Source organism: Psittacula echo, assembly GCF_963264785.1.
Source record: "Psittacula echo genome assembly, chromosome: 1".
NCBI lineage: Eukaryota > Metazoa > Chordata > Aves > Psittaciformes > Psittacidae > Psittacula > Psittacula echo.
Window position 1 is genome coordinate 11430320 of NC_137735.1, and position 14031 is coordinate 11444350.

At 37.2% G+C, this 14031-nt stretch overlaps 1 protein-coding gene across 5 annotated transcripts in view; it reads left to right on the forward strand.

Annotated features, from left to right (window-relative positions):
• ACOX3 (acyl-CoA oxidase 3, pristanoyl) overlaps positions 1-13741 on the forward strand; it is a gene marked incomplete at its 5' end in the record, with an annotated part of 31601 nt that extends 17860 nt beyond the window's left edge. For 2 of the 5 annotated variants that reach the window (XM_080622335.1, XM_080622337.1), the window contains 8 exons: positions 1030-1150; positions 1650-1769; positions 2438-2551; positions 4218-4333; positions 6943-7117; positions 7569-7636; positions 8345-8431; positions 12618-13741. In XM_080622335.1, the coding sequence (XP_080478461.1) occupies positions 1030-1150; positions 1650-1769; positions 2438-2551; positions 4218-4333; positions 6943-7117; positions 7569-7636; positions 8345-8431; positions 12618-12737 (921 nt within the window). In that variant the 3' untranslated portion in view covers positions 12738-13741. The other 3 variants (XM_080622336.1, XR_013957283.1, XR_013957284.1) reach the window with 3 other exon arrangements.
• Positions 13742-14031: the final 290 nt, after the last annotated feature.

Below are 14031 nucleotides of genomic sequence, written 5' to 3' on the forward strand. Positions count from 1 at the left end.
CCAAAATAACCACACTGTACTTTTCTATGGTTTTTTTTAAATTTGATTTATGTTTTAAATGTTCAACAATATTAATCCTTAGGGCCTTTGTGCTGCCTCTGTATTGCTCAGATCTCACTTAAACACTCAGGGGTTTTTTGAGCTAAAATAAAACTAATGAAAGATTTGTGTACTAATGCCTGGGTATTCTGATTTCTTCTCTCTGCACAAACTTCAGAAGAATCTGTTTGATGTTTTTAATTTGATATTTTACCTCTGGAGGTTTCCATTGCAGTCACTAATCTTAGGCAAAACTGTGGCTATCACAAAAGAAATCATGATAGAAAAAATCTGGTTGTTCACAATGTTAAGAATGTAATCCTTATGAATTCCTTTGTTTTACAGGGGATGTCAAACAAACAAAGAAACAAACTAAAACCAGGCTTTGGCAATATCAACACAATATCTCCAGAAACTGGAGTTCCAAACACATTTTCTTAGCAGGGCTAACAGAGTTAGTGTAAATTCAGGCTACTGTGAGTCTCTGGAACTTGAGGGGGTGCATTTAAGTTTTCCTACCCTGCAAAAATTGATACTTGAAAGGTTAATGAAAACCATGTAAGGCAGTAAATATTATAAATATCCCCTTGCTGACTGGGGAGAGAGGGATTGCTTATGTCAAAGAGGGGATAGGAGCTTTCTCTGAACATGCCACCTTCAACCACCTGCCTTTCCTTTGAGAGGAAAAAGTGAACTATCCCATGCCATGCATGTCAGCTGGCGCATCTGAGCTGAGATACACCCATGTGACCATTGCTTGGCACAAATTATTTCTGTCCTACATAAGAAAGTTAGTGCTGAAGGTTTTCCAGTTGTGGCAGGGTTTTTTTTGTGGCAGCAATATATATATACTCACATAGATCTCAACGTTACGTATGTATTGCCGGTAACTCTTCATTATAAAGCAGTACACGTAGCTATGGCTTTAATTGGCCATAAACTTAATTTGTGTAAAAGTTACTACTCATTTGTAACTTGCTTTTCACACAGGTTGATTTGGGACGCGAGATTCATGCCTTATGTGCGGCCAGCAAACCACTGGCTTCTTGGACTGCTCAGCAGGCAGTCCAGGAATGCCGAGAAGCTTGTGGAGGACATGGTTACCTTGCCAGTAAGTTGCAGACTACTGCATACACTGATCAGAAGGAGAACGGTTATGTTCATGTGTTCTTTGAATGTTGTTGTGTCATGGTGTGTGAGTGTTAGGAATATGTTTAGAAAGTTTTTTTTCCCTCTTGTCTGTGTTTTTAAAGCTCCTTTCATACCTGATACCACAAAAAAACCCACCAAACCCATTCAGCATCTGCACCAGCATTTGGACGGACTGTACGTGTGATTCAGTCTTCCAAAAGTAATGATCCAAAAGATACAGACTTCATAAATGAAAACTCCTCTTGTAAGATGAATGCTACATTTTAGTAAAATCTTTCCAGTATGTCCATTTTCACAAGCTAAACGGTGAGCTTTCAGGCTCATCTGATGGTATCAATAACTATACATATAGGAATAGACAACTGTCTTGCATTTTGTCAGAGAATAATTATTTAACAGCTCTTTAGCTTCTATTAATACATTACAATATATAGAATTGTGCACTTGTTCTTACTAAGTGAACCGTCTTGGTGATATCCGAAATGACAATGATCCAAACTGCACATATGAGGGAGATAACAACGTCCTACTTCAGCAAACCAGCAACTACTTAATGAGCTGGATGAATTGCATAAGAGGTAAGTTTTCATTGTGGAATCCTGTGCTGGACCCAACAGTGTGTAGCTAATGGAATTAGGAGGCAATTTCATACTGAAAGCAATTTACAGTCATTTAATCATTTTGTAGAGCATAAATAATGTGCTACAGACTCCATCATATGATACATTCACAATACAAAGGTATTTTTTGCAATAAATGTTCTTTCTCCTAAGTCTTGCAGAAGCTAGCTATCCCTAGTTTTGCTATCCCTAGTTAGGCTAAGTAGTATCTTACTCCTTGAAAAGTGAGGTTTAGTTCAATGAACCTACTCCTACACCCTCTCCTCATTGTACTTAAAATTGTTTGTATTGCCCAACTTGGTAGCAATATCCATTTTGTAGTTCTCTAGATTTTGTTTTCACTTTCTAGTAGCGCATTTTACCAGCATTTTACAGAACTCGAAAACTCAGCAATAGGAATTGAATCTTATGGGGCTACCCATCACTACCTATAGGTAGTGATGTCAGGTCTTTCAGCACTTGTCCACCAGTCCTCACTTGGCTGGACTAGGCCAGAATAAAATAAATATTAGGGCCAAATTGCATCTGGCCTATCAAATGTATGCATGGCTTTGTAATAGGCTTTTAGTTCCAAAGGCTCTGATTTCTTTTCTCATAAATAATTTTTATTTTCTTTGGTATTTCAGATAAAGCTCCTTTTGAATCCCCTTTGGGAACAATAAATGTTTTGCAAGACTACCATCATATCCTTGGCTGGAAATTCACAGCCAATAGTGTTGAAGATTGCATGGACTCCACAGGTAGCCTTCTGCTGTTGTTAAACTGATTCTAGAATCTTAGATTCCTTTCCAGAGTAAAGGATCCATAGATTTAAGATTCAGCCTCTGCTATATATTAGATATTTGTCCTGTTACTGTTTGCTGAATTTCTTTGTGTTAGATGCATTTCAGTTTACTAAGAAGATAATTTGCATTTCAAAGTATGTCCTGTTGCCCCCCAGCCTCAATTCTAAAATGAGGGATATTTTTCTTCCATTTTTGTTCCTCTAAAATAGCATTTGTGATCTAGGTTTGTTTGCCACTGTATTGTTGTTAAGTGAAACTATTGTAAGGAGCATTGATTGCCACTAGCTTGTATCACTAAAATATCTTATTTTAGAAAGCCATACAAGCAATTTAGAAATATGTTGAAAAGGCTTTAAGCATGTCTGCTTTTGACAATTGCTTTTGGTTGCATAGAGAGAAATGAGTAATGGTGAAAGAAAATCCCCTGCAGTTTTTCTGGCTTACTCTGCTATAATCAAATCAAGTATGATATTAGGTACTGTTCCCACTTTTATATCACTGTGAGCCCAGATTGGCCCTTGGAGGCAAAAATTAACAAAGTAATGAGCAGATAATGAGATAGTGACAGGGCATTGAGCAAAAGTGAGTTTGTGAAGCTGAGAACATACTAGGGAAAGAAACTCCAGCCATAATATATAAGGGGCAATCTAATTGATTTCTGGAATTCAGTGACCACTTCAGTGCTCAAGTAATTGCAAAAAAAGCTGACCTTTGGATAATGATGCATAGTATCAAGTGAGATAGTATAATAGCTGTGGGGTAAAATCTGAATAACTTCAAAATACAAAAACTTATAAGGCAAAGACTAGCTCAAAACAAATGCTTGTTTTCTTCATTGTTCTGTATCTCCAGCTTGTGAAACCCAGGAGAGCACAAGCTGATACCTAAGCACATGTTCTCTCTTGTCTTGTAATGCTTATTGTACAAGACTATAGTTTTAAAAATATCTGAATCTGTTTATTTTTCCATTCTGTTAGAAACTGGACTGTTAATATCAGTGCCTAAATTTAGGCAGCATGTGAACACTCACAATTGCCTAAATATACTACGTTAAATCTTAAGGTAAGACACAAGCAAGCAGAATTCATAAAAGGACTTTATGCTGTAGTGTTTTTTTTTCCCTTAAGAGTTCCAGGCTAATCTAGAAATGTAACACATTTATGTGTTACAAAGCAGGTCATTTAAATGTGATTACATTTAGCCACTTTGGCAATCTAGCAGTCATGTGCTTCCACTAAATGTGGACTGCCTTCTGTTCTTGTATTCTCCAAAACAACTTAGTACCTTGCAGACCTGACTCTTAATATGGGAAGAAAATAATAACCTAAAAATATTTGATCGAGTCTGAAATCTAAATTGGGCTGTGGATTTATCTTGTCTTTTAGCTTGGAGTGGGTTTGAGCTAGTGTATGGTCAGGCGTGGTATGTCTTCACTGTACAGTTACAATCTGATTATCTTATGTCTTATATATACAGTAATGTGCAACGTGTCATGTTAATAGATTGGTTAATGAACACTTTCATCCTGGATAACAAAAAATGAGACTGCAATAGAATCCTCATGTGAGTTCTTGCATTATAAATGTGAAGGTCAAGGATTTTGGTTATCTCTTTTTCACAGTTCCTTTAGCAGCATATAAATGGTTGGTTTGCTACCTGCTCAAAGAAAGTGACGTAAAGCTCAGGAAGGAGAAGCAGTCTGGACGAAGTAATTTTGAGGCAAAAAACAACTGTCAGGTAATACTTGTTCAGCTTTCTTATTTTATTTACTTGTTTTCATCCAAGTTTGTCAGATCCTCTTAATTTTACATTCTTGTGTCAAGTATCATTTCTTCAAGCATAAAGTCAAATAACTAATTAATAAAAAGTAATAAAAAGTAATACCTATCCATTGTATAGGACATGATAGCAGGAGGACAGTAACCATTAGCAGAAGTCTTCGAGGACATATTTCCACTCAGAAAAATTGCAGACATGTGCTGTGTTGTGTCTGTAATTTTGATAGCAACTTCTGAAGACTAAATCTACTACTATTAAATCTGCTGCAGCATGTGATTATTACATCTCCATATGCTCTTGTGGCCAAATACGTACTGTAGGAAAGAATCTTGCTCTGGCAGGTAGGTAAACTAGATGACCTAATAGGTCTTTTCCGTCTCTAATTTCTATAGTGCAAAGTACTCATGAAAGATACCAAACTGACAGTATTGGAACCTGAAAAGGAAACACTGACAATCTACATATAGCAGATCCACGCTCTCACCAGAGAGTTTTAACAGCTAGGGATGGCTTAACTCCAAATTTCAGTGTATATCGCCATGCTCCCCAAATTTTTCCATTAATTCCATGAGAAAATCTGTCTCGTATCCAAGGAAAGAACACTTGTCATTTGTCACCAAGGAGAGACATCTGTTCCCTGAAGATGGCCAGTGTCATTCACTTTATCTGCAAAGCTCATTAAAAAACAGGAAGGAATATTCAACTCTGCACTTAGAAAGAGCCAGCCTAGCTTCAGCTAGGGGATGGTCTGTGTGAAACCACTGGTAGAGTGGAAGAAACCTTTCCTGGTTTTTACCCTAGAAGCAGATTATTAGAGAAACTCCTCAGGGTCAAATTCAGAATGTGAATTGCCAGGAATTCACGTCTGATTGCCTGACAGTTGGCCAGCTCTTGGGAAGCTGGTGCCAGGGCCAGTGTGTTAGAGAATGCTTTACTCAGAAGTATGAAGGTTCTCTTTTACGTTCAGATGTGCTAAAATTTACTTAGGCACACAACTGCTTTTGAGATAGGCATTGATCTACCTTAGGTCATTAGCTTTTCTTCCTACAATTCATCTTCAGGACAGTGGGAATTGTTATTTTAAATGGTATGCCTCAAAAACATCTGAAAATGATTTGCAAGCTTTGCTTTAAATATGTATGCATATTTGATTTAAAACTTTCTGGGATGAAGGAGCACTTTTCTGTCAGCCCAGTGGCTGACTAATATATAATATTTGTTCCTGCTATGGGAGGTATGGAAGGGATTCATAGCTTATCCCAAGGTTATTTTGGTTTGGGAATGGCTTGATAGAAACAATACAGAAGTGCAAGCAAAGGTAAAGAAGGAAATAGAATTATAGCACTGAAGAATAGAACTTAATGCTTCATTTGGGATGTTATGATTTATTTCATTCTGACTAGGCAATTGACATACATATCTAAAAAAGTCCATCTAGCAGGGGGGAAGTCCTTTGTAAACCTTCAGAGGATAGCTGTGCGTTTTGAAGTTCATGCTTGTATCTGAGCTTCAACATAAGTGTGTCACTGAACATCTGTCAAGAGAGATGGTGATCTTTGGAATATGCCTTTTTTAAATGCCACAGTGGATTTAAGTGCAAGGATGGCACGAGTATTTAAAATAAAGAAAGGAAAGCTAATCAACTAATTCTAAATGAAACAAAACAAAACAAGCGAAAAACCCAAAACAAACAACCCACACCTAAACATATGTGCTAAAACCAAACACCAGTTTACAGCATTGCAACAAATTGGCCGCAACAGTAGCAGTTTCTTACTCCCTTCTGTTCACTGACTAGAATGTTTTCATTCAGCAGTCTTTTGTGATAGGACATATGCCATGATCCAGCAAAGCTGGAATATATAAAAGTAGACACATGTTCCCATGTGAGTACAGTTGCTTAAGATTTTATACTCCATATTGACCGTAACTGGTGATTTGCCTTTCTGATCAGATAGTTGGCAAGGATTAGTTGGGTAGTTCTTTCTAAATGCATTGCAATCTATTACAATTCATAAACAGAATCCACTCATGCTAACATGATCAGATTGTTTATTTATTATTTGAAGGGACCGTAATATGTTTTCGGTAGGTTACTGAATCACTTTGCAGACCTTTATTTTCTTCATAAAGCAGTGTATAATATTAAATAAATGTAAACCTACAATGGTTTACATTGGTCTTCTTCAACAAACCTGATTTGGCATGATCTTCTCTCTGATGAAGAGATCCCTGTCTGAGTGTAGCTGCCAAATTACACTAGTAATGTGTGTACAATCTGTGCTCCCTTTGGTATAAGACAGGACTCAAACTGGAACGCAGTAGAAAATTTGGATCTTATTTCTGGGAGGCATTTCATGATGCATTTCATGACTAACCTTTGCAAAGACATTGTAGACGGTTTTCTCCTAGAGTTTCTTCTTAGACTGTCTTTAATTTCAAGCAAAGTCACCAGATCTAAATCAACAAATCTCCACTAACTTCAAAAGAGCAATGCAGTTTTCTGCCAGCTGAGGATTGGTTCCTTGTATTTTGTCACTCAGTGATCTTCTTTTCTGTTTCCTAAGGTGTACTACTGTCGATCATTAGCCATTGCTTTTATTGAGCAAACAGTCTTACAAAGATATCATGACTACACTCATGATCCCAGCATACCATCTACTCTACAGCCAGTGCTTAAGAAACTCAGTGCTCTCTATGGACTCTGGTCTTTAAGTAAACATCTGGCTGTGCTCTACCAAGGTGAGATCAGCTCCCTGAATGTACTGCGCATGTCAATTTATAAAAGTCTTTTGGCAGGAGGAAAGAATCCTAATTAGGATTTAGATAAGAGCATTTTCTTATTGTCTGTGTACTAAAAAACAATTGTTCAGGGTAAAATTTTCAGGAGCAGGAATCTGGAGTGACAAAATAACCCAAAAGACTCTTAGCTCAGAGATGATGGAGGGCTCACAAGTTTTGCTGTGGTCTGGTGCTTGGGGAAGAGGATAAGGGATAGGCACCAAGATGCTGTAGTGTAGCTTGTTAGTGGAAAAGGCTCCAAATGCCTTAGATCAATGATTCTGCAGCCAATTCCAGTTACACAGAAGCATCTATTTAGTCTCTTGGAAACTGAACTAATAAACTTCTTTGTAAAAGGACTGTATCAGAGTAACCGTAACTGGCATAAGCTTCTTTGTGAATGTATTTGCAGGTGGTTATGCTTCAGGTGAACAAGCTGGTAAATTTATTCAGAATGCCATTCTGGAGCTCTGCTACAGGGTAAGCCGTGATTATTGTTTGTTGTGATTAGATAATGATATAGTATATGAATAATGAAAAAGGGATGTATCAGTTATTCTGTACTTCAAGAGGTAAATTAGCAATATGTTACATCAATAGTTTCTGAATAACTTCCTGTAAAGCTTAGTAGCTCATCGACCCTGAATCCAGTCCTAGTTTATTTATCCAAAAATGAAAAGAATATATAGCTTACTAAATAACACTCATTTGTAAGTGTTATTTTTTATATGACACAATCATTTGTGGCCTTACAATCTTAATTGGAAAGCCAGTGAAATACTGCAGTTCAGTTCTGTTATTTTTTTCTACTTATTTTATGTTGACTCATGAATTCTTAACACTGGTTTGTATTCTTCACAGGTAACTAAATTTCAAAGAAGAATCTGGACATTGTTTTTAGAGTTCAAAAATATGGGGTTTTATGTATGTAAACAGTATCATCTTGATGAAAATGTGCTGTAAAACCACCATTTAGGAGGGAGGAAAACATTTAAAAATCGCTGTCTTGGCAATTACCCTGCCAAAAGGACTTAAAAAAGCAAAATAAATCCAGACTTCTTGCATTAATTTCTTTTAAGTTAACAATACCTGGTTCTTTATGAAAATAATCTTTATGCCACTCTAGTTCACAGGTAAGCACAGGCAACTACAGAAGTTGCCAAATGCATGTTTTCTCTTTTTAAACAGCTGAAGGATGATGCAGTTGCCCTGGTTGATGTCTTTGCTCCTCCGGACTTCATCCTCAACTCTCCCATTGGTAAAGCTAGTGGAGAGGTAAGAAAATCCATTTTGTAATTTGTGAGTTTAATCATTAAGTATTGCCTGTAAGTAGCCATAACAGTTCACAGCTACGAAAGGAAAGAAAAGAAAGACACTTTTTCAGTGCAAAGTACTAGAGTTAAATTGATGTCAGCAGAAAATAACATTTTGCATTTGCTAGAGATAGTCTTCAATGGGAAATTCATACGGCATTGCTTTAATTTGCTCTTGTGGGCATCTGTGCTGCTGAACAGCAACAACAACAACAAAATTATACCACTTCCTAAGATTCCTTAAGTAGTAACATGTCTTCAGTATACAGCTTAATACCTTGGAGATGTAGTAAGGTGTATTTCTTCTCTGCCTAGGATTTTTGCTGCCCTTATTGGTATTCACATTACACCCAGTTTGTGTGATGTGCATGTAAATGGTGTAGAAATTATTTCTTTCTTTTAATTCTTCATAAAATGTGTATTTTAGTAAGAGAAAGAAAAATGTAAAACTTGTTCCAGCTAAAAATTATGTCAGAAATTGCACAATTCTTTGAGAATTCTGTTTATCCAGTGGGAATTCTAAGATATAGAGAGTATCTTGTACTAACCAGGGACAAGATTATCCAAAGGAGCTCAGTAATCTTAATACAGACTTGAAGGATGCAGTTTTGTTGGCATCTTTCCTTGCTTTAATGAAGATACAATCCATCCTTGTTAAGCCTGAGAGATATTTTTTTGTATAGTCTAAATTACACACACAAAAAAAAAGTTGAATTAGGAGCATAAGAATGGCCATACTGGATCCGGTTCACAGAATACTCTGTAACTGACAAAGGATGGCCAAGGAGAACACTGTATGAAACAGATGAAATATTGAGATGTTCTTTCCCTGGTGTCTCAGCTTTTGGCAGTTGGTGGTTTAAGAGATACCTCATGCTATAGGTTGTACTTGAATTACTCTGTTTAATAGCCACAGATGTATCTATCCTCTATTCATTTTTCCCATCCATTTCCAAATTCAGCTGTCTTTTGGCTTCCAAGACACCATAATTTCCATAATTTAACTACGAGCATTGTGAAAAAATACATCCTAGTCCCAGCCCTTATGCATTTACTATCTGTGGAGGCCTTTTAATTCCTCTTACAGGCCTTACTTTCCTTCTGTCTTGCCTGGTTCTGCCATATCCTTTCTGAGGTGTTATAACCAGACCTACAAGCAGGATTCAGGATGTGGTTGCACCATGGATTTGGCTATACTCAGTCATGATCTCTTTCTGCTCTTTTTTCCTTGACATATTCAAAGAGCTGTATTTCATTCCAAAGTCTCAGCAAACCAAAATTCTTGCTTACTGGCCAACCCCACTCAGCAGGGCCAAGCCATGACATTACTGTTATGCAGAGACTAGTGTCACAGTACGGTTGTTTGGTTTAGTGTGGATAGACCCTGTAGAGAATCACTAGAGCCTGGGAAGGCTGCCAGGATATTTGACAGGGTTGCTGAGTCAAGTGTACTCAGTGCTCTTCAATATTCTTTGTGTCTTCACGTCTAAAGTTGTCCATCGTTCCCATGGTGATCAAGCGATACAAAAGGCAGCCCAGATGTTTCTAATGAGACGCTGACCTAACAGAATGATTACTTTGGTAACACAGTCTCTACAAATAAAGGAGGAAAGACAAGCTGTAGGTACCCAGCCATCTCAACAAGAGGACATTGATCATCACAGGAAACTTTGTTTCCATTTCTGTAGATTTTTGAGGATTAAATTAATGAAAGAGGTCAAGAGGTTAGTAGTTATTCTGACGGTAACAGAAGGGACATCATCTGTAAGAATGTTAAGGCTATCTGCATTGGCCAAAAGCCCATTTTTACCATTACTTTGTCTCTAACAGAAGCTGAGAGCAGATGCTATAAGCAGGAATATAAAATATGGTGCAAGTACACAGAGATCTGTTCCTAGAGTACTACCCTCTTTCTAACAGTCAGCTGGAGATTTCTTATCAGCAGCTGATAAAGCTGTCATGTAATGGATTTGGCTATCTACTCTTTGGCTAGCTCATAACTCACACAAACAAGGAAGCCACAGAGGCTTACTAATACTAGAGATTAATTTTAGAGATTAATATTAGGAATATAATATGAGACACATGCAGATAGGACTCTAAAAAATACTGACTTCCTTGTATACAAATACTTAGTAAAGTTTCTTTAAATTCATTGAGTCATATTGAGAAAATAATTTAAGCAGTGGTATCCAAACCGTGCTCTGCAGAATTCAGGAGGGTTTTCTGAACTGCCTTTAAGCCTGTGGTTTTCAACTTGTGTAAATATTTTCAACTGAAATTTGAAAAAGGCTTCCAATCTCTCACTCAAAGAAAATAATGAAGCTCCTTGTCTCCTGGCTGTCTATATTTAATTCATCGCTACCTTTGCAACTTCTAAAGCCCAATGCAAACATTTTAGTAAAAATTACAGTATGATAAAGAATAGATTATCCAAGCATAACAGAGAAATTAATTTAATTCAGGATAACCTACGTTGCACTGCAGTGCAGTGCCTTGCACCAAGAGCCACAGATGAAGATCAGAACAGAAGAAAAGCTTCCAAATTTGCTATGGGCAGATTTAAGCACTAAATAAAGAGTTCAGAGTCTCTTTAAAAGAAACTTTGATGGTGTGGACAGCGTTTCCTCATAGAAGCTTTGACAATTTCAACTTAAGTATGCGAACTTCTCACCATATTTATTTCAAGACTAATTCTAAATTGTTAGATAATATTGAATCAAATCTGGAATGAAATAGTTAACACTAGTCCATGTAATCAAGGCAAAACTGTATTTTATATTCATTATATGGGCTGCGTCAACAGGAGCGTGACCAGCAGGTCAAAGGAGGTGATCCTGCCCCTCTACTCTGCTCTCGGGAGACCTCACTTGGAGTATTGTGTGCAGTTCTGGTGTCCTCAACATAAAAAGGACATGGAAGTGTTGGAACAAGTCCAGAGGAGGACCATGAGGATGATCAGGGGACTGGAGCACCTCCCATATGAAGAGAGGCTGAGAAAGTTGGGGCTGTTCCACCTGGAGAAGAGAAGGCTGCGTGGAGACCTCATAGCAGCTTTCCAGTATCTGAAGGGGGCTTATAAGGATGTTGGGGATGGACTCTTCATTAAGGACTGTAGTGACAGGACAAGGGGTAATGGGTTAAAACCTAAACAGGGGAAGTTTAGGTTAGAAATAAGGAAGAAATTCTTTACTGTAAGGGTGGCGAGGCACTGGAATGGGTTGCCCAGGGAGGTTGTGAATGCTCCATCCCTGGCGGTGTTCAAGACTGGGTTGGACAGAGCCCTTGGCGACATGATCTAGAATAAGGCATCCCTGCCCCTGGCAAGGGAGTTGGAACTAGATAACCTTAACGTCCTTTTCAACCCTAACTATTCTATGATTCTGTGATACAGGGCCAAGCCATCCTTTGGTGTTGAAGAAAGGCTTTTCCCTTCATGTCACTAACTGCTTTTATACTATCTTAATATCATATTATACTGTACTGCAGCTTACTGCTGAATATAAGGCCTTTCTTTTCTCATATTTCTATGATCTTATTTAAAGTTTTAAGCTTCAGTTAATTAGGAACTGTCAAATATTGCTAAAATTATACTTTTGCAGAATTTACTTCCCATATGGTTTTTTTAAACTGTTTCACATAAAATTGCAAATTGATGAAGATGATGAATTAACAATCTGCTTATGAGAGAAGAATTTCTTAGGCTCAGATCAAACAGTTCACATCTGTGAGAGAAGTTATGTTACTTTCCCGAAATGTGTTGAAATAAAGGTAAAACCAGACATGCACGACTACTTTCAGACACAGTCTTCAGGTTTGGACAGAACAAAGATTAGCTTAATATAACCTGGTTTCCAATTGCTACCTTTGATAATACAACTCATGTCAAGTTGAAAACAAGAAATTATAAAGGTTACTGTTTTCTTGCTCTCATGCCAAGGATAGTCTAAATGATTTTCACAGATACCTGATTACTGTACTTAGAAATTTTGTGTTTATTCTTGCCTGTATATAATTGCTCACATTTATTATCTAGAAATTCAATCAAAATCTCATTTTTAACCAATAAGTTAGATAATTTCTCTTACAGAATTTTTCTTTGGTTTATTTTCCATATGAATTAATCCTTTTTTATTATTATTTTGCAGCTATATAAAAATATGTGGGCAGAGATCCTTCAAGGCAGCAAAACTCTGAACAGACCTTCGTGGTGGGCAGAATTATGTATTAATAAACCTGTTATAGGCAGGCTGAGGTCAAGATTGTAAACCAAACAGCTTGCAAGAGTCTGGATGGGCCCAAGATGGATACTTATTTCAAACATCAGGAGGAAATGAGACCATATGTCGAACCTGAAAATGCAGGAGATTTTCATAAAGAAGTGCCAAGTTTTAAAGTAACTTTGAAATCAATTCCAACTTGGTCTCAGGCACTGTTAACATAATAATGACAGGAGCAAGAGCAGAACATATAGTCATAGAATGAATCATAGAATGATTTGGGTTGGAAGGGGTCTTAAAGAGCATCTGGTTCCAAACTTCTGCCATGGGCAGGGATACCTTCCACTAGACCAGGTTGCTCAAAGCATCTGCACACTTAATTAAATACAAAATCAAATACAAAATATATGAAGATTTATTATGATCACTGCTTTGCAAGGTTTCTATAAAAGAAATGTTCCAACCAGTCTCTTGACTTTACTGTCATATTACAGAAGTTAAGTGATTAAAAAACATTTCCCACCAGGGATTATGAATAAGCTAAACAAAATCAAAAACTATTTAGGACAGGCTGTACAGAAGCTTTATTATGATCATAGTGGGAGAACATTGAAAGATATCTCCCCCTCCGCTCCCCTGTTCTCAGCCAGCTGATTGCAGAGACCCAACCTATATACTATTTCAGGAAAAAAAGGAAGAAAAAGTTGAGGAGAAGCAATCATTTCAATGTTAACAAAACCAGATATCCATCCCTGGAGGGTACTCCTTAGATAGCTTGCTAACTGCCACAATTCCAGGGAATCGAACAGTAAATAACATGACAATATGACAGGATGGCCCTTAGTGGAGCCTGTATTAGTGACACAGCCTGTTTTGTCTTAGTTCAAAAGTGGGAAGTTGGAAACTATCACAGACTGCTAGCTTTTAATAAAGATAATTTCATAGCCAGACATCTTGATCTTAAATGTTGATAATTTTACCACTGGAAGTTCAAGGTCAATTAAAGGTGATCACCCTTAAAACACTGCAGTAAAAATAACAAGCAAAGAAAAACCTCAAACTGATGAAACTTGATTATGTTGGAAAAATTAATAAAAATTATCTTGTTAAACCTTACCTCTCTTTTTTTAATGGACTTTTTTCTTTGCCGGAGATAGGGTTGCCTGTGTTTCTTCTGCCTTTATTCTTTCTTCTTTTATAATGAGATAGCATCATTCGGGATGTCTAGTTATTGAACTGTGGAAAACAGTCAAAAGTTTAGCCTTCTTTGCTTTGAACTGTTTTGCCTCTTTTAATGATGACCAATAGGTGGCATCATCCCATGGGAAAAAAGAAAAAATAG